The sequence below is a fragment of the Sylvia atricapilla genome, chromosome 14, assembly GCF_009819655.1.
Source record: "Sylvia atricapilla isolate bSylAtr1 chromosome 14, bSylAtr1.pri, whole genome shotgun sequence".
In the NCBI taxonomy this organism is placed as follows: Eukaryota; Metazoa; Chordata; class Aves; order Passeriformes; family Sylviidae; genus Sylvia; species Sylvia atricapilla.
The window spans coordinates 16,786,015-16,805,944 of record NC_089153.1 but is presented as its reverse complement, the minus strand read 5'-3'; the positions used below and the strand labels follow the sequence as shown (position 1 = coordinate 16,805,944).

General features: G+C 55.1%; 2 protein-coding genes across 3 annotated transcripts in view; one reads left to right on the top strand and one right to left on the bottom strand.

The window, feature by feature from the left end:
• Positions 1 to 10,533, top strand: part of SH3PXD2B (SH3 and PX domains 2B) — a 66,021-nt gene extending 55,488 nt beyond the window's left edge. Inside the window, exons 7-13 of one of the 2 annotated variants that reach the window (XM_066329389.1) lie at positions 1,656 to 1,793; positions 3,122 to 3,226; positions 5,057 to 5,174; positions 7,133 to 7,359; positions 7,771 to 7,820; positions 7,955 to 8,080; positions 8,912 to 10,533. In XM_066329389.1, the coding sequence (XP_066185486.1) occupies positions 1,656 to 1,793; positions 3,122 to 3,226; positions 5,057 to 5,174; positions 7,133 to 7,359; positions 7,771 to 7,820; positions 7,955 to 8,080; positions 8,912 to 10,390 (2,243 nt within the window). In that variant the 3' untranslated portion in view covers positions 10,391 to 10,533. The remainder of the gene's footprint in view (positions 1 to 1,655; positions 1,794 to 3,121; positions 3,227 to 5,056; positions 5,175 to 7,132; positions 7,360 to 7,770; positions 7,821 to 7,954; positions 8,081 to 8,911) is intronic. The other variant, XM_066329391.1, reaches the window with a different exon arrangement.
• Positions 10,534 to 14,421: 3,888 nt separating this feature from the next.
• The window catches only part of NEURL1B (neuralized E3 ubiquitin protein ligase 1B), a 33,919-nt gene continuing 28,410 nt past the window's right edge, over positions 14,422 to 19,930 (bottom strand). The window contains exons 4-5 of the mRNA XM_066329388.1: positions 18,909 to 19,034; positions 14,422 to 18,084 (exon numbers count right to left, since the gene is read on the bottom strand). Of these exons, the coding sequence (XP_066185485.1) occupies positions 17,840 to 18,084; positions 18,909 to 19,034 (371 nt within the window). The 3' untranslated portion in view covers positions 14,422 to 17,839. The remainder of the gene's footprint in view (positions 18,085 to 18,908; positions 19,035 to 19,930) is intronic.

Below are 19,930 nucleotides of genomic sequence, written 5' to 3'. Positions count from 1 at the left end.
TGGTAAAATTAACTTTCCTCTCGTTGCAGTGGAGAGGAGTCCTGGGTTTTTTGGGATTTTTGTGCTTCTTGGAGGTTTTTGGTAGGCAGACAGGAGTCTTGGATGAGGGTTTTTTGGGATTTTTGTGCTTCTTGGAGGTTTTTGGAGGCAGCTGTGGGAAGTGCTGTGGTGCTCTGGTTCCTGAGTGCCCCGTGCCTGGTCCATGGGGATGTAACCCATGGAATGACCAGCTGGACACGGGCACTGGCAGTGTCCCCGTGTGTCCCAATTGTCCTGTAGTGCTCCCGGGATCCCGGTGTTCTCCCACTGTCCTGCCCTGTTCCCGGTGTCCCGGTTATCCTACAGTGCTCCCAGTGTCCTGCAGTCCCCCCCGGGGTCCTGCAATCCCCATTTTCCTGCAGTTCTGGTATCCCGACCGTATCCCGCCGCTCTTCCGATGTCCCGGTTATCCCATGGTAACCCCAGTTATCCCGCAGTTATCCCGGTTATCCCATGGTAACCGCAGTTATCCTGCAGTTATCCCGGTTATCCCATGGTTATTCCGGTTATCCCGCAGTTATCCCGTGGTAACCCCGGTTATCCCACAGTTATCCCGGTTATCCCGCAGTTATCCCGGTTATCCCGGTTATCCCATGGTAACCGCAGTTATCCCGGTTATCCTACAGTTATCCCGCAGTTATCCCGGTTATCCCACGGTTATCCCGGTTATTCCACAGTTATCTCGGTTATCCCGGTTATCCCGCAGTTCTCCCGGTTATCCCGGTTATCCCATGGTAACCGCAGTTATCCCAGTTATCCCGGTTATCCCGCAGTTATCCCACAGTTATCCCGGTTACCCCGCAGTTATCCCGGTTATCCCGGTTATCCCGCAGTTACCCCACAGTTATCCCGGTTATCCCGCAGTTATCCCGGTTATCCCGGTTATCCCACAGTTATCCCGGTTATCCCGGTTATCCCGCAGTTATCCCACAGTTATCCCGGTTATCCCGCAGTGCCCCCTGCCGCCGCTCCAGCTCCGTTCCCGGCGATCCCGCAGCTCCCGGCTCTCCTGTGTCTGGCCGCAGGAACGCTTCGTTCCGGGCTGTGTTCCGCCCTCTCTGCTCCTCCTCGGGATGGTTTTTTCCCGTTTTTCCTGGCGGGAGCAGGGGATGGACACGGCACTGAGCACAGGGGACACTGCCCTGTCCCACACATGTCCCACCCCGGCCCTGGGACTCCTCATCCCACCGCAGCCTCTGTGTTTTGGGCACAGGAGAGTCCCCAAAACCCCAGGCTGCCCAAATCGAGCGATGGTCAGGACTGGGAAAAATTTTTCCCCCCTCAAAAGAATGGGAAAAGGGGAAAGAACAGAAGTCAGCAGGGATTTGGAAGAAGCGGGCTGGCTGTTCCCAGCGGGATGGCAGAGAGAAGGAAGCTCTGTTGCTGTGCTCTGCCCCTCAAGGAGCTGGTGGAGGCTGCTCAGATGGCTCTGGTGGCCCACAGCAGCAGGTCTCACCTGGCTGTCCCCACCTCACCTGGCTGCTGGTTTGATGTCTCTCTGTCCCCCTCACTGCGCCCAAACCTCTGGCTCCCCCCTGTCACGCTGGGGTCCCCGGGGTGCCCTGGGGACAGCGCTGACCTGGCACACGGGTCGGTTCTTGTCCCCCCCTGTGCAGGAGGAGCCGACTGCGCCTCGGCCGAGCCGCTGGTGCTGGAGCAGTATGTCGTGGTGGCCGACTACCAGAAGCAGGAGAGCTCGGAGATCAGCCTGGGCGTGGGCCAGGTGGTGGATATCATTGAGAAGAACGAATCAGGTACAGGCACCTGCGCCCTGCACGGGGCTCTGGGGCTGCACAGGAGCGCTGCTGTGCTGGCAGTGTTCTCCTGGAGCCCCCAGGCAGCCCCCGGGGAGCTGAGGTGGGATGTGGAGGAAGCAGCTCTGCCCTGGCAGTGTGGATGAGGCTTCAGGGATGGTTTCCCATCAAGATTACATCTGATGCTGAGCGCCAGTCCACCTTTATCAGTGTTAGCTTTGTGCTTCTTCGTGCTGAAAACCTTGGCTGCTGTGTGCTGAGGACAGAAGCCATCCCTGGCTGGTTTTAGTGGTGGAGGAGGACACTCACAGTGGCCACGAAAGCCCCCTTGGTGCGTTCACAACCCCTGTGGGCAGCAGCCCAAGCTCTTCGCTTGCTTCAAAACTTGCTCCTAACCCCTGCAAAGGGACTGAGCCCTGTGCTGGATCCAGCTCCTGGAGAATTTATTCCCTGAAGCTTGCACAAGTTGCTTGCTGGGGGGAGTGAAACCATGAAAATAGATTTTAACATTGTGGAGAGCTGCTCCCCAGAGGATCAGTTGCACCAGCAGCTCTGTTTGAGAAGGAGAGAAATAAAAGCAACCCTGAAGCAAATGAAACGATTAGCACAGCCAGCTCAAAAAGCTGTGGAGAATCATTTATTTATCAAAGGTCAGCCCTGCTTTTCCCTCCCGTGCAGGTAGCTGGTTCCCTCCCCAACAATCTAGTTATCTTTCTAAATGACTCACTGGGGGGGTTCTGAGGGTAACACTCTTTATTTTTTTCCCCCCTAAGACACAAATTGTGCTTTTAATAAGGAGCAGCAAGCGTTGGGTTTGATTGGACACACAGGGGGGGCCCAGAATTGCTTGTGGCCTCTCTGGAGCTGCCTGGGCTTCTACTGGGAGAGCTGATGTTTTAAATCCTGCATTTGCTGGTAGCTTTTCGGTTCTGCTGTTTCCACAGAAGTAAAGAAGGCGGGCGCAGCAGGGCTCAGCCATCGATTCACACGCAGGGTATTCATCTCTGCTAATTAGCCCAGGCTTGCTGACCCACACTGAGGGAAAATGAACCATGAAGGGACAGAAAAAAAACCCGAAAGCAAAGCAGTGGCTGGAGCCATTCAGCTCTCAGAGCCTCTCCTGGTTTTCCTGGGGAGGGAATTGGACTTTGAGATGTCGCTCAGCTGCAGTTCTCCTGTGCTTGGCTCTGTTGCTTTGGGGTCACCCCAGCTTCCCGTGGAGGTGCAAGAAAGGGGTCACAGCCCCCCAGGCACGTGGCTTGGAGGGAGAGAGGGAGGTTTTGGCTGGTGTGAGCCCTTGGCTGAGCCTCCTGCTGTCTTCTCCTCAGGCTGGTGGTTTGTGAGCACGCTGGAGGAGCAGGGCTGGGTGCCAGCCACCTGCCTGGAGGCCCAGGATGGAGTCCAGGATGAGTTCTCAATGCAGCCTGATGAAGGTAAGGCTGCTGGAGGCATCTCCCCCAGCTTCCTCTGCTGGAAGCACTGCACGACCCTCCCTGAACGGGGCAGGGCACGAGCCTGGGGGAGGAAAAACCCAGCCACAAAACCCCAGGAATGTTCCCCAGAGCTGCAGCAGGACTGGGGCAGCTGGATGCCTGTGGTGTGTCCACTGGCCTCTCTGCTCCTCCACAGAGGTGCCACCCCCAGGGAACGCTCACCCCAGTGTCCCCTTTCAGCCCAGGGAGCTGTTTTACCTGCCCTGGAGGGGAGCAAAGCCCAGGTCCTTGGACAGTGCGTGTGACCTCAACACGAGCGGGACAAAGAGTGGGAGTAGCAAGGTTCCAGCCTGTCCCTGGCTAACACATCCTTCCCAGTGACTCCAGGGCAGAGCAGTAGCTGGCTCAGCCCCTCGTCTGGGCAGGTGCAGGGGGTTCAGCCTGGGGAGGGCTCCAGGTGAGCAGAGTGTCCCACTCTCTGTGTCCTCCTGGACCTGAAGTGCCACCTCCTTACGTGCTCTCTTGTCCTTCTCCTGCCTCCCCACCACGCTGTTCCCAGTGCCATGGAGGTACTGGTCTCTGCCCAGGCACCTTGGCCGCCGCCGGACCCTTGGGGACTTGTACACCACTGGATGGGGTCAAGGTGGAGCACACAGAGACTTTCTTGGCTGCCCCCGTGTTGTGCTCGGAGCCTTGTGTGCATGTTGGTTTGCTGTGCATGTGTCAGCCCTCAGGGGTGTCCCCCCTGCTCCTCAGCCTTCCCCGAGGTCCCTCGTGTGCACTTCCCTCTCCTCTCTCAGCTGCTCCTTCTCGTGGTTTGTTCTGGGCTCAGGAATTGCAGTTCCTGCTTTTCCCCAGCACACACCGTGCAGAATTCGTGCAACTGTAAGAATCTGTTCCTGGAGTAGCCATGGGCCCTGGGGTTTGTGCCTCAGGGTGGGCTCAGGAGCAGAAGGGCCACCTTGGTCTTGCAGGATGTGACAGGACATTCTCTGCTTGGTCTCCTCTGCATGAAGGGGGTGGGAGATCAGACCCTTCCAGAGCTGGGCCACTCCCAGAACACAAATCCAGGAAACCCACATGGTGGGGATGTAGGGATGTCCAAGGAGCGGATTTTGGAGGCAGATTTTTCCCCAAATGGCCTTCACCCTGTCGTGGCACTGCTTAAGCACAGACAATTCTTTCACTGTGTTTCTTCCCGAGAGGAAGCTGAGGGAGAGGGGAGGATGGATGGACCCATTTGTCTGACGTGTCTGCATGGCTTTTAGGATGTTTCTCCTGCCTCCTGAAGGGAAGAACATCCACATCCCTGCTGAACATCCCTTGTCCTGGTGGACAGGAGAGCAGGTTCTTCTCCAGGCTGCCCACATGGCTTTGACCAATGTCCTGGGGGTTAAATGGTGAAGTTCCTGCAGATCTGCTGCTCTGGAGCAGTTTGAGGGCACCGCTGTGTGCATGGGGTGACCCCCTCATACCTGTGGGATTTCTGTCCCCTTACAGAGGACAGTTCCTCTTTAGAGACTCTGAGAATGAAATGTGAGCTGAAATGGATGCATGGAAGAACTTCTGTGATGAGCTGTGAAGTCTTTAGTCCTAAGGGAGAGGAGAAACCATTTTAGAGAACTTCTATGGCCCGAGTAGCTCTCCCAAGTTCACATTTCCAAATACATTTCACCGTCATTTCCCTTTGAGTGCTCGTGTATCTCTGTGTGCTTGCACCTAAATCACAAAGAATTACCATTTGTATAAAGCACTTCGCAGGCATTTTTCAGCTGAGGCCAGGTTCCCGTCTAACAGTTCCTCCGTGGAACTGCTCTTTCTTCCCCACAGAGGAGAAGTACACGGTTATTTACCCCTACACTGCAAGGGACCAGGATGAAATGAACCTGGACAAAGGGGCCGTGGTGGTGGTGATCCAGAAGAACCTGGAGGGCTGGTGGAAAATCAGGTACTGGCTCATGTTGTGTTTTATCTTCTTTTTGCCAGGGTCAGGATTAAATACTCCAGACCATATTTCATGTTCGGACTCAGATGTTTATTAATTCCTATCTCTATCACAGTCTCACAAACCGTGAGTTTTACAGCACTTCTGGCTAACAAACTAAAAATGGAGCCCCAGCTCTCTCTCTATGAGGCCTTTTAAACACAAACTGTCCAATTATGAAATGACACCTAAATTATTTTGACTTTTAACCCAATAACCAACCACCTGGGACCTTCAATGCAGATTTTCTATCCAATTACAAAATCCCACCCAGACCCATGGAGAAGAAGGTGAAAAAGAAGGGCTCAGCCTCTGCCCTAAAACCTCCATCTTGCTTTATTTATCTATTACTATATTCTAAACCCTTAAACTCTGAGTTTTCCCCGCTGTGATATCCCACACCTCTATCCAAACCCCACACCCACAATCTCAGTGCTGTCACTCAATTTTGGGAGCCTTTTCCATGGCCTCGGGTCACTGCAGTGTTTGCTGGGGGGTCAGAGCCTGTCAGCACAGAAAGTCTGAAATTCTCAGTGCCCAGGGCTCCAACATTCCCGGGCACTGCAGCTGGGACTGAGATGCCCAGTCCTAAGACAAGTCAGTGAGCTGGGGAGGGCAGAGTAGCAGAACTCATTTCTCTCCATCCTGACAGATTGGATGTTCAAGCTCAGCTTTGGTGGGGAACCTTTGAAATGCCCTGATTTGCTGTGCTGGGAGGTGGCTGTGTCCTCCAGCAGTGCCAAGGGGTGACAGCTTCAGTGGGGTGTCCCATCCTGCCGACGGGAAAACCCACAAATGTCCCAGGGCAGGCTCTTCTTGGAGGCTCCTGCAGGGAATGGCCAGGTCTGGGCCAGCTGTGTGCAGGGTGTGCTGAGCCAAAGGCTCCAACCCACCCCGAGCTGAGGGTTGTTTTCTGCTGGAAGCTCATGTTCTCCTCTCTGAGGTCGAGCAAATGGCTGGCCTTGCTCAGGGTGGGAGCACAAGCTGCAATTTTCTTAACCTTACCCTGAACCTGTGCTGTTGGCAGCAGCACAGCCCCAGAAACACATCCACTGACGTTTGAGGCCGAGGAGAGCTGCCACAGGAGCTCGAAAAGCAATTACAAGCTCAGTAGCTGGTGCCATCTGAACGAGGTGGCTGCAGCCCAGCCAGCGGGGAGAGTCTCTGGCGTGGCAGGAGCACTGGGGATGTGGTTTTTCAATCAGCTCACGGGGCTGGTTTCTCTCCTAAACAGATTTAGAGCAGGGAAGGGATCCAGGCTGCCAGCAGGGAGACCAGGTACAGCGATCCCAGCAGCAGCCCTCTGGTTTTTCCCTCTGCTTTCCCTGCCAGAGCTCTTCATTCCTGAACTGGTGCCATTGCTGAGGTGAAAACTGGCCTTCAGAGCATTCCCTCGGCCCTGGCTGGGGCCAGCTTGTGTGGGAGCATTAGTCATGAGGGGAGCTCTGCTGGTGCCACGGAGAACCTGGCAAGCTCCTGTTGCCCAGAGCTGGCACTACCTTCAGCCAAGGTGTGTGCTGAGCTCTGGGCTCACGTCCCCAGCGTGTCCCGGGGGCTCTGTGACACAGTGACACTGCTGTCCTTGTCCCCACAGGTCCCAGGGCCAGGAGGGCTGGGCTCCTGCTCTGTGACACAGTGACACTGCTGTCCTTGTCCCCACAGGTCCCAGGGCCAGGAGGGCTGGGCTCCTGCTCTGTGCAGTGACACTGCTGTCCTTGTCCCCACAGGTCCCAGGGCCAGGAGGGCTGGGCTCCTGCTCTGTGCAGTGACACTGATGTCCTTGTCCCCACAGGTCCCAGGGCCAGGAGGGCTGGGCTCCTGCTCCGTGCAGTGACACTGCTGTCCTTGTCCCCACAGGTCCCAGGGCCAGGAGGGCTGGGCTCCTGCTCTGTGCAGTGACACTGCTGTCCTTGTCCCCACAGGTACCAGGGCCAGGAGGGCTGGGCTCCTGCCTCCTACCTCAGGAAGGGCAATGGGGACGTGTTCCCACCCAAGCTGGGCTCGGGCTCCTCGGCTCCCTCGAGTGCCCTGGACCTGGATGGGCTGTCCAGGCAGCAGGTGGTGGCCAGCAGGGACAAGGACGGGCTGGGGGCCCAGAGGGACGGGAGGATGGACAGCCGAGCCCTGCCCAGCGCCGACATCCGACGCAGTAAGTGCTGGAAAAACCCTTTTTCTGACCCACGGATGGGGCTCCTGAGAGGTGTTTTAAAAGATTTCATCCCATTTTCAGTCTCGTGAGAAGGGTGAGATAATGCAAATGTTACAATTCACACCATCACAATCAGCAGCCAAACCATTTCCTAATTACAATCCATGATAAGCGTTTTTTTGCCTATCAGCTTTGGCCACACAATGCTGCTGATGCCTTAAAGTCAATTATCTATTAAAATACCCCACGTGGGTCTTGCTACAATACACCTTTCATAGTTCCATTTCTCCAAAATATCTGGTCTATCTGCAAGGTCATCCTTTGAAACTTGTTTCTAGTTCAGTTTCTCTCTCTCTGGCTCAATTTCTCTGAGCCAGAAACTCAACAGCATCTGGAATTCTTCCTCCACAGAGTCACCAAAGATGAGGCAGAGGCCACCTCCTCGCCGAGACCTCACCATAGTAAGTGCCAGCTGGTTGTAGGAGGGCACAGGGAGGGAGAGGAGCCCTGCCAGGAGCTCAGGTCACTGTGCCTGGACGTGGTGTCACCCCTGCTGTTCAAACACACTGATGGGGTTTCTGTTTTCTTGCCCCAGCCCCGTGGTTTGAACCTGCCAAAGCCTCCTGTCCCCCCTCAAGTGGAAGAGGAATATTACACCATTGCTGACTTCCAGACCACCATCCCTGACGGCATCAGCTTCCAAGCAGGAATGAAAGTAGAGGTGAGAGTGTCACCTTCCCTTCACACATCCTCCCATCAGGGCAGTGCTCCTGGCTCCCGTTGCCCTGGGGCCTGTTTCAGGCAGGAGCTCCCCTTCCAGGCCAGGGAAATCTGCTCCCCATGGTGCTCTGGGTGCAAGCCAGGCATGGTTTTGTCTCTGTTAACATCCCAGACTCTGAGAGTGAGATAAACACTTGTAGGAGCTCAGGAGACTTTGTCCCCACATCGTTCTTGGTGGCCTCCTGTCCCCCAAGGCGTGAGTGCTCTGTTTGAGATGGAAAATAAACCCACACCACAACCGGGGTTAGACGTGGGAGCTTTTCCTCTTCGTTAGGCCAGGTGCAAAGTTAAAAGCCCTTCCAAAATTCCTGGCACGCCCTCTTTGCTGGCAGCACCCCTCCCGCAGATGGGATTTCGCTTTCTCCGCGTGCGGATGTGATTTACTCCTCTCTTTGGAAGGAGTTTTCCTTTGGGAAAACCGCCCCGCTCAGCCCCTGGCCGGCCCCAGGAGCTGCGGACAGGCTGGGCACTGCGGGATCCACGCGGGATCCACACGGGATCGCTGCTGGCTCACTGCTCCAACAGTGCCACGCTGCGGCCACCGCCAGCTCCCGGAGCTCTGGCAGGGACAGACACAGCTCCAGCTGCTCTCCCTCTGCCCTCTTCCTCCCCTGGCAGCCAGCACCAGGTGCCCCTCCCTTTAGGATGCCGATCCTGGGATTCCGTGGCTTTTGGCTGGAGCAGCACAGGGCCATGTGTCACCCCTGCCACGATTGCCAAGACCCTTGAACGCAGAGTGGCATTCTGAGGTCTCCTTTCCCCCCCCGGGCAGGTCATTGAGAAGAACCTGAGTGGCTGGTGGTACATCCAGATCGAGGAGAAGGAGGGCTGGGCCCCTGCCACCTTCATTGATAAGTACAAGAAGACCAGCAACGCCTCCAGGCCCAATTTCCTGGCTCCCCTTCCCCACGAGCTGGCCCAGCTGAGGCTGGGGGACACCGATGGCAGCGAGGAGGTGACAGGGCCCTGCCGACCTCTGCCAGAGGCTCCTCCCAACGGCATGGAGTGCCCTGGGAAGTGGGGCAAGGACTGGAAGGGGAAAGAGGCTCCCGACAGCGGCGACCTGTCCTTGGCCGGGGGCTACGAGGAGATCTCGGACCGCGACACGGAGGAGAAGCCCAGCCTCCCGCCCAGGAAGGAGTCCATCATTAAATCAGAAGGAGAGTTACTGGAGAGGCAGAGGCCTCCCCCCAAGCCCCCGGGCATGATCTTGCCCGTGATCCCACCCAAGCAGTCGGCAGCCCCCAAGGACAGCAAGAAGGCGGAGCTCAAACCGGAGAAGGGCAAACTCTTCCAGCTGAAAAACGAGATGGGGCTGGAATGTGGACACAAGGTGTCGGCCAAGGAGGTGAAGAAGCCAAACCTCCGGCCCATCGTCAAGCCGACCAAGCCAAAAGCTGAGCCTGTGGAGGACAAACCTGAGCCCATCACCCAGAACCCCTTCTTGAAGTCAAGACCTCAGATCAGACCAAAACCCGCTGCGTCCCCCCGGACTGACCCACCCCCAGGCGAGGACAAACTGGACATTTGCAGCCTGCGGAGCAAGCTGAGACCTGCCAAGTGCCCGGAGAAACCCTCGGAGCAGGACCCCACTGCGGGGGAGAGCTCCTTCAGCAATGCCGTGGTCACTTCGGAGCCTTGCGGGAGGTTCCCGGAGCGGCCGGGCCTGGAGAGCAAAGCCCTGCCCAAGCTGGATGGTGCCCCCAGAGAGACACTGCCCAAATGTCCCCTGGGCCCTGCAAACCCCCCCTGTGCCAGGGACGCCCCTCCTCAGCGCCCCGTGGTGCCACCTCGCAGGCCACCCCCTCCCAAGAAGATGGGGGCTCCTGTCCCCGTCCCCGCCGAGCCCAGGGCTCCAGCACGGGAAGCCCCCGAGGTCAGACCCTCTGCAGTGCCAGGGAGACCCATGCTGGTGCCTCCCAAAGCCAAGCCCTTCCTCTCTGCCTCCCTGCAAGACGAAGCCAAAGCCAGGAGCAGCATGAACCCAAAGGTCATCTCCAAGCCCGTGGAGAGAGGGGAGGCCAAGGAGAGGCTCTCAGCGCCCATCTCCAGCCTGGACACCTCCAGGGAAGCTCTCTACGTGGCAGTGGCGGATTTTGAAGGCGACGAGGAGACCAACAGCTTCAGAGAAGGGACTTTGTTTGAAGTTCGTGAGAAGAACAGCAGCGGCTGGTGGTTCTGCAAGGTGCTGACTGGGGGGCCGTGCTGGGAGGGCTGGATCCCTTCCAACTACCTGAGAAGGAAGCTGTAGCTGCTCCTCAGCCTGCACCTCGGCCGGAGGCTCCCTGGTCTCTCACCTGAGTATTTAATGAGCAGATTAATTTATGGTTTTCTGTAAGGCTGGCTTTAGAAGAGAAGATAATGACGGAGATCCCGCGCCTCCCCAGCTGGAGGAAGCAGCTCAGCCTCCCCTCCCCAGCCCTGTGCTCCCACCCAACCTCCTCCTCACATCCCCCAAAAGACTCCCACCCATCCTCTCGTGCTTCTCCCTGCTGGGGAGATGGACCTTGAGGGACCTTTTGCCACCTCTGTGACGAATTGGAGAGAAATCCAGCAGCAGCCAGGTGGAATGGTACCAGTGAAGGAAATCACGGAAGGATTTGCCTTTCCCTGAAGCTCAGGGTCAAGAGTTGCAGGGCACGTTGCTTTAGTCCAGGGGTGCAGCAGAGCCACGGGGGACGTAGCAAAAAGGAGGAATGATTGCTGAGAACAGGTTGCTGCAGCTCTGGTTAAGGGCTGTGCCGTGCTCCCCCTGCGCAGGGATCATCCCTTGGTCCTTCCCTGCTCTACGACGACAAGTGTTAACTTCAACATCCTCCTGGTGGAAAAGAAAAAAAAGGAAAAATACACCCTCATTGAACAGGTCCTGTCTGTGCTGGTCCAGGACAGCTCTCGGGCTTCTCCCCTGCAGTACTGCAACCAAACGTCAGAGGGGTTTTGCTGCCGGAGCTGAGGAATTCTATGCAAGGCACAGAAGACCAGAACGACCCAAAAAAAAACCCTGGAAAAGGGATGCTTTGCTCTCCTCCGCACACAGACTGTTGGACTGGGAGGGGACCCCCCCTTCCCACGACCCACTGAGCTCCCCGGGCTGTGGGGCAGCAGCCGGGAGCCGGGTCCTTTCCCTCGGTGCTGATATGATCAAGTGCAATCCACAAATGCGGGAGTTCGGCTCCTCATCACCACCAGTTCCGAGGCGTGGCTGGTGCTCAGGGGCTGCCTGCCTTGTTTGTCACCCTTCCTGCCTGTCCTCCAGGGGCTTGCATTCTGCCCCGTGGGCCAGCTTGGCTTGGAGGGGCTTCTGGGCAAGCAGAGCCTGCGGGTTTTTTTCCATGCTGACATTCCTGCCTTGCCCTCAGTGCTGCTGATCCCGGCAGGAGGATGAGCTGTTGTTCCTCAGTGCTGCTTGCTTCCTTTCTGTCCTTGGCTATTCGCAGCTTCGGGGCCACTTTTCTCTCCAGAAGAGCTTTAAACCCGGCTGTCTGTGGGTTTCACAGAGTCACAGAATTGTTGGGGCTGGAAATGGATCTCTGGAGCTGGTCCAGTCCAGTCCTCCCAGCCAAGGCAGGGTCAGGTTTGGTGTTGACCAAGCCCTGTTGCCCTCTCTGGTCTAATTGCGAGTGTGAGCAATGCAGCCACATTGTTTTGCTGCTGAAAATAATGACAGTTTTCCCACTAATTGGAGGCTGGCTGAATTGAAAGGGCGTTCTCCACTCCCTCAGATGCTCACTTCCTTCTCTGTCCCGTATTTTCCACCCTGGGAATGTGGAGTTGAAGATCCCTCTCTCTGCATACAGAAGAAAACATTGGTGCCTCTGGCCAGGATCGTTCTGGGAGGGTGACGGGGCACTTTCATCCGAGCACTCCTGACCATCCTCATATCCAGAAGGCCCAAAATTCTATTTTTTTTTTTTTAGCCATGGGAATTGGTGCACGCCGGTGTGTGGCTGATCCCTCTCCCTCCCACCTGCGGTTTTCTCCGGTGGCACATCAGCCCCTGATGGGGCTGACTCACCTGAGCTGGCAATAAGCACCGCAACCCAGCGCAATAACAAAGCTCCTTGCGTGGCACATCGGGAGGTGTTGATGTGCTCCCGGGAGAGCTGCGGGGCGGCTTCAGACAGCTCCAGTCAATCCCTTCTTCTTCGGAAAGGAGTGGGGACAGGATGAGTTAAAGCAGAGCTGGGCTGAGTGAAGCCAGAGCTGCTCCACAGCCAAATCCAGCTCCCACTGGGTCTGGGAAGGGGCTGGAGCTGCATCCCTGCTCTTAACACAGGCTAGGGCTGTGTGTCCTTTTCCCGTGTCCTTGCTCTGCCTTTGCTGAAGGGCTTTTTCATCTCAGCTCTGTCCCGGAGACCTCTGTGCCCTGCTCTCCTCAGGGAGAGCCGTGCTCTTTGTGTGGCCTCTCTTTTAACGAGGGCTCTTCCCTCTGCCCTCGCAGCCTGAGCCTCGGAACTGGTCGTGCTCCGTTTTCCCTGACACTAGTACTGTATTTTGGCTCGCTGAGCGTGTGACAGGATGGTTCCCTCCTTCCCAAAGAGCTTCCAGCAGGGAGGGATGACCCTCAGGAGGTGCCCACACCTGCAGCCTTACCCCTTTTTCCTGGGCTGGCCGAGCTCCTGGGGGGACGATGCCATGGGCTGGCAGGGCTTTGTCCCCCAGCTGTCCCCAAGCCAGGCTGCCTCTCCTCCCTGCACCTCCCTGCCTACCTCGTGAGGAGGAGGAGGGTGGCCAAAAGCCCCCCAAAGTCGTGGGGAGCCACAGCCCATCCTCCCAGAGCAGCCCTGAGAGCGGGGCTTGTGGCAAGGGGCACCCAGGAGCTGGGATTTGGGGCTGGGCTGGGCACGTCCTGGGTGGGCATCAGGCCTGCAGTGCCCAGCTCCTGCCAGGCTCCCCAAGGCCATTCCTCTGTCCATGTGTCTCTATATCCTGTAATGTGTATAAATCTCCATTACGGTGGGGTGGGTGGGGGGCAGCAGAAGGTAGATGTAGCTGTGTCCATGCCCTGTCTATACCTTCACCTTTAAGGGATGGATTTTTTTTTTTTAATTTGCTGAGTTTTGGGGTTGGATTTTTTTTGTTTGTTTGTTTTGGGGGTTTTTTTTTGTTGGTTTTTTGTTGTTGTTGTTTTTTTGGTTTTTTGGTTTTTTGGGTTTTTTTTTAAAGAAATAAAAAGAAACTGCTTGACTGGTTTCAAGCACCCTGGTGAACCCCGTGTGTATGGCTGGTGGAATTCTGGGCTGCAATTTGGGGTGATGCTCTTGTGTCCAGGGCTGGTTTGGGGTCTGTCTGTCTGTCCATCCTGGCAGCTGTGGCAGGGAGGCTCATGGGGACCCTGACAGCTCCTTGTGTCTTCCTTGGTGCCCAAACTTTATATCCCAACAAATGGGAGTGTGGAAGTTTTTACTGCCAGCTCAAAGCAGCAGAGTTTGATGATTTTGGGGAAGTGCAGAGAGAAAAGGAGGTGCTGCCAGTCCTGAGGGGCTTTGGAGGTTCTGAGTGACCAGGGACCAGCTCTGGAGATAAAGTGAGGCAGCAGAGTGCCCAAAAAGGCATTTTGGCATAAATTGTCAGGCTCCTTCAGCACCCACAGCGAGCAAGGGGTTTGTGTGAGCACTCAGCTCTGGCAGGGCAGAGTTGTGAATGAATTTTCCCACTCGACATGAAGGAAAAGGGAAAAGGAAACAGGAAAAGGGAAGAGGAAGGAGGAAAGGGGGAAGGAAAAAAGGAAGAGAAAAGGCAAGAGGAAAAGGAAACAGGAGAAGGGAAAAGGAAAGAAGAAAGGGAAGAGGGCAGGGGGAAGGAAAAGGAAACAGGAAAAGGAAACAAGAAAAGGGAAAAGGAAAGAAGAAAGTGGAAAGGAAAGGCAAGAGGAAAAGGAAACAGGAAAAAGGGGAAGGAAACAGGAAATGGAAAAAGGAGAAAAGGAAAAAGAAAAAAAAAGGAAAATCCACCCTCCTGTTGTGTCTGCATCACCCCTGGCTGGGCACAGGCTGGAGCTGCCTTGCCTCTGAGATTGGATAAGAAATTTGGGGCTCTTTGTCAGGGCCACCAAACTATTTCACCTCTGCAGCCCTGCAATACACCCTCGTCCCTCAAACCTCCAAGGATTTGCAGGGTTAAACGAGCCAGCAAAGGTTTGTAAAGTGTCCTTTTTTGTTGTTGTTGTTGCTGTTGTTTTTTCATTTTAGAAGCCCTTGCCCCCTCTGGATCAAATCAAGGCTGCCTCACCTTCCCCCCTGCCCTCAGCTCAAACTCTTTGAAGCACTCCAGAGCACTCTGTACAAGCCAAAGGTTTATTTGTCTCATAAACAAGTCAAATTATATTCATGGAAAACAGGTAAATGGACGAAAGGAAAACACACAGCACTGAACACTATAGAGCACTGACATGTAGAGGTGCAGCTCCCTCCCTCGTGCGATGCCCTCCCTCCCCAGGCCCCCCAAAAAATTTGCTTGAAAAGCCTAATACAGAGGTCCAAAATCTGATTCAGCTTCAACAAGATAATACAGGTCACAGTATTGAATCATAAAGGTAACGACAAGAGAGGAACTGCCTCAGAAAGGGGGAGAGGTAAAAGAGTTCCCCCGTCTCTTTCCTTTCTTCCTTTTTCCCTTTTTTTTTTAAAATTCAATTTTCAAACAAAGGTTAAGGAGGAGAGGAGAGGAAAAATCCATGGAAATAAACACTTTTTCACTCATATATCTATATATATCTAATCTATATATATATATAGACATATAGACATATATAGATATATGTAAAGCAGGATTCTCAGTGAACACAAAATTCTATAAAACTACCATTGATCTGTGTTGGTTTTCTCCCCCCTATCTTTTTTTTTTTTTTTTTCTCTTTTTTTTTCTTTTTAAAAGTTGCTTTAAAAAGGATAAAAAGTGCACAGACACCCTTATAAGGCACAAACAGATCTTCTGTACAAATCATATATATCATTGGACTGTTTAAAAAAAATAGCAATACGAATACTAACAATGAAATCTGTAAGAGGCTACCTTTTCCTGGAAATCTTTATATATATATATATATATATTCTTTTTGTTTTTATTTATTTTGAGGCCTATTTTGGAAAATTCCTGTTGCTCTTGGATAGGCAGGGCCACAGATCCACTGCTCTCCCATCCCACTCGCTTCCCTTGCTGGCCTCACTGCGTGCTGCCCCTTCTTGCAAACTTGGTTTTGGCTGCTACAGCAAAAATTCAGCCTCTGCAACGTGTCCTGCACAGCTCCTGGGCTGGATTCGGTGTTTCTCCTTGCTGGCTTAAAAATACAAAACAGAGCTACACCGAATAAAAAAGAAAATCCACCCGGGCTGGACCTGAGGTGGCACCGAGGACAGGGGCTCTGCCCTGCTGGTGCCACCGTGGGCAGTGACCAAAGGGCACCCCTGAAACTGGGACAGCAACGCCAGGGATGGCCCAGACCTGATCCAAGCTGGGGATTCCAGGAGCTTTCCTTGGTTTCCTGCCCATGGAAAGGTTTCCCACGGCTGGCAGTGCCCAGGCAGGTGCTGACACACCCCTGGCACCGTTGTGCCCTTGGTGCTGTGCCCACAGCTGGACCTGGAGCTGCCAAGGTGGGGCTGGGAGATCCCTGGGAATGTGAAGCCTGGTGGTCCCTGGGGTGGAGAACAGCTGGGAGGTCCAGAAAAGCTCCAGATGCAGGGAATGTGCCCTGGCTCCTCCTGGAGGAAAGGTGGCAGTGACAGGTGAAAGTGGCTCTGCTGAGGGTGGTGGCACAGCCAGTGGCATCAGCCAGGTCTCCAAAAAGGGCTCTGCAAAGCTGTTGGGCCCTCGTGCAGGGCCATGGCTGAGAGGTCTCACCCCACAGCAGCCTCTCATTGATACACTCAATAAAAATGTTCATCAGTTCTCCAAGGGAAAAAGAAAAAACACCCAAAAGGGTGTCCTGTGAGCACAGCTCGCTGCAGGAGGAGGATGGTCTGCTCCTTGGGTGTCCCCTCCCTGATGGCAGCATGGCACAGGGCTGGCACAGGGCTGGCACAGGGCTGGCACAGGGCTGGCACAGGCAGTCCCCAAACCCAGCTCTCCTGGCACAGCCAAGCACCCAGAGCCTTGGAGGAGAGAGGGAATAATAGCCAGACATCCCTCAGGCTCCCTCTAGAAGCCCTGAAGTGTACAGGAGTTATTATCCTGTTTTTCCCTGTTCCCAGACTAAAATGTGGTAACTGCACCTTTCTAAAAAGCTCTCCTTATGTACTGAGCTGCAGTGACACAGCTCCTCTCATCCTCCCATCTCCATTTTTTCCCCCTCTTTATGAGCCTGGACCAGCTGGAACCTCTCCAGGCTCAGGCTGAAGGACAGGATAAGTGCAATGGGCAGAGGGTGGAGACCGGAGGGCAGCTCCTGCTGGAGCAGCAGGGAGGAGGATGCTGAGCTCCTCACACCAGCCCCAGTGCTGGCATTACACCCAAAACTCATTTACCTTTCAATTCCCACCATCTAATTCAGCCTCAGAGCCTTTTTCTTTCCTCCTAAGTCAAGCCAAGTGAGACAGTCCCTGTTTTTCTCAACACATCTCATCTAGAGTTGAGACTCAGCGTGCAGGCAGCTGGGAGCTGTACTGGGAAACCTGCAAAGGCTGCAGAAAGAGCAGGTAAAATCAGCAGGTACAGTCCCCAGAAAGAAAGGTGAGCCTGATGGGAACTGGGTCAGAAATGAATTTCTCACCAGAGCCTCCAAAAAAAAATCCCCGTGGTGGGGCGGGAGGAAGACTGAGCCCTTGGCACCGGCTGCAGGGGAAGGTCCAGCAGAGGTGACAGTCAGGACAGGGTGACACGGCAGCTGTGCCACCTGCCAGGAGGGCAGAGCAAAGTGCAGGGGGGTGTGCCTGGGGGTGACAAAGCCCTCACTGCGGTGTCCCAGGCCAGGATTGCAGTGTGCCCATCCCAGCCCCTCTGGCCAAGCACAGGCTGCAGGTTATGGCTTCAGAAGGCAGCAGGGCAGAGCCTGAGCTGCCCCTCACAGCTCCATCTCTGCAGGGGCTGCCTGGGCTCTGGGTGGGCTCGTCATCCTCACTGCCACCCCAGGGCAGCTCCCTGCTTGTCAGCCTCCATGGCCAGAAACCCCTGTTCTGCCACAGAAAGAAAACTCTGCTTTATCTTAGCCCAGACCAGCTCCTCCATGTCCCCACGAGCCTGGTCATGGGGACAGAACCCTAATAAGTGGTAACCTGGCTGTGTCACTATTTGGCCAGAGCTAGTTCTCCTTAACAGGACGTTTCCAGACCAGCTCTGCCCACTTTGAACCCTTCTCTTGGGGCTCATCCCAGTTTTGCTCCACCACAACCCAAGCCACAGCCAAGAGCTGTCGGGTTTTAGGGTCGGGAAGCCCGGTGACACCTGGCACTGCCCAAGTGGCAACCTCCCCATCCCGAGCCTCCCCCGCAGCAGGAGGAGGAGAGGGACAAAAATAAAAAGAGCCTTTGCACAGGAAATTTCTCGTTGGCAGCTGGCTCGGGTGCCGGCGATCGCCGCGGAGCAGCCCGTGCCTGCGGGGCCCCTACACGATCCTCAGCTTTGCTCCCTGAATTGTGCCCTACCAGTCAAATAAGGAAACACAGAAAACGAGCCACTTGGATAACGACTGACCAGCACGATAACCCATAAGCAGGGACGGAAAGGCGTGGTTTGCTAGCGGCGTTCCCCCTGGCTGCAGCCCCTACGGGCGGTAGATTTTAATGACATCCTTGATGACCCGTCGGCAGATGGGGCAGCAGGCGTTCAGCTGCTTCTTCAGCTTAAGACCGCAGGTGTTGCAGAGGCACATGTGTCCGCAGGTGTAGATCACCGTGTCCACCTCGCTGTCAAAGCACACGGTGCACTCCCCGTTCTTGCTGCTCGAAGGCTCCGGAGGGGAGAAGACAGGAGAGATGGGGGGGCTCAAAGGGGAGCTGGGGGCAGTCACTGCAAAAGAAGAGGAGGGGTGAGAGAGGATGAGGTTGTTTAGTCACCGGGATGGGGCAAAGCTGGCGCTGTGTAACGCACTGAAGTCAGGTTTTAAGGCTCTTCTTTTCTGAATTGTTGCCTGGATCTTTGGCTAAATGAATCCCAGTGTGTTGTAACCAGCAGCAGTCTCTGGGCAGAGCCTGTTATCCCTTTTCTGGGAGAGTGTTATCCCTTTTCTGGGAGAGTGTTATCCCTTTTCTGGGATAGTGTTATCCCTTTTCTACACATGGGGCAGGTGCCATGTCCACACATTTTTTAAACACTTGTAGGGATGGTGATTCCACCACTTCCCTGGGCAGCTTGTTTGATAGCTGACCACCCTTTCCATAGTGAGATTATTTCTTATATTCAGGTTAAACCCTTCCAGGTGCTGTTTCCTCCCATCCTGTCCCTGTTCCCTGGAGCACAGCCCGATCCCCGGCTGTCCCCTCCTGGCAGGGACTTGTGCAGAGCCACAAGGTCCCCCCTGAGCTCCTTTTCTCCAGCTGAGCCCCTTTCCAGCTCCCTGAGCTCCTCCAGCACCTTCCCAGCTCCATTCCCTTCCCTGGACACTCTCCAGCCCCTCTGTGTCCTTCTTGTCAGGAGTGGCCCAGAACTTAGACACAAGATTTGAGACACAGCATCAGCAGCACCAGTGACCACACTGCTGCTGACACAACCAATGCCCAGCCCTCCTGCAGGCCATGAAAACCCTTCCAGCACTGTGTTTTCCTCCCATCCCTGCTGCTGGGCTGTCAGGAGAGGTGTCTGTCCCCCGGGAGCTGAGGGCTGGCTGTCCTTACCCAGCGAGGACTCGGAGGCTGACGAGGAGCGGTTGACGCTGAAGGCCATGTCCGAGTCGCTGTCGTACTGGGAGCCACCAGGGGATCCTGAGGGAGACACCGTCACTGGGCTGGACTGCACCGTGCCTGGGGACACAGGAGAGAGCTGAGCTGAGCCCACGCAGCCTGCAGAGCTGCTCCCACCCCAGCTGCACGGGGGCTTCGGGGCAAGTGCAGCTGCTGAGTTAATGCTGCCCCTTGGTAACGACACAGGTCAAGATTTTGGACGTGAGCCCAGGGCCTGGACCTCGTTATGCATTTGTATGACTGATGCTTGTGAAGCACAATGAAGTGAAGCAAGCACCAGGTTATCCAGTATTTGCCTTTCCACTTGTCCCACTCTCCCCAGCAGCAGTGGGCTCCAGCTGTGGCTGTCACACTGTCAGCTGGGAAAGGCTTTGGATGAAGAAAACCTGCTTTACAAAGTCATTTTCATCTGCTTTTCTGGTGGAATCCTTAACAGGAGGAAAGGAGAAAGGCTGGGACTCATCACCAGCAATGAACCAGAAGTGCCAAGCTGATCCCCGAGCTGTGGCAGTGCTTCAGGAGCAATTACTGACCATGCTTAAACCAGAGCTGTGCTCACAAAAATCTTTACCAAGGCAGAAGTTTCATACCTGTTGGCTGGAATAGGGTGTTCATAAAGAATCCCTTTTAAAAACAAACTTGCTGAAAAACAGCTGCCCCCCACAGCCATCCCTGTTCATAAAGAATCCCTTCTAAAAACAAACCCACTGAAACACAGATGCCCCTCACAGCCATCCCTGCCTGCTGCTTGTTTTATCTCTCAAGTCTCATCCTTTCCTGGGGGAATCACGGAGGCTGCACGCATCTCTGTGACAGGTTCCATGTTTTGTCACTCTTCTTTACAAACACAAGGAGCTGCATCCTCACATCAGCCAACACTGTGTGACTGCAACCCCAGAGCTCGGGTTCCGACCCAGGAAACACCCCCCAGCCAGGTGCTCTCTGTCGGCTCCACT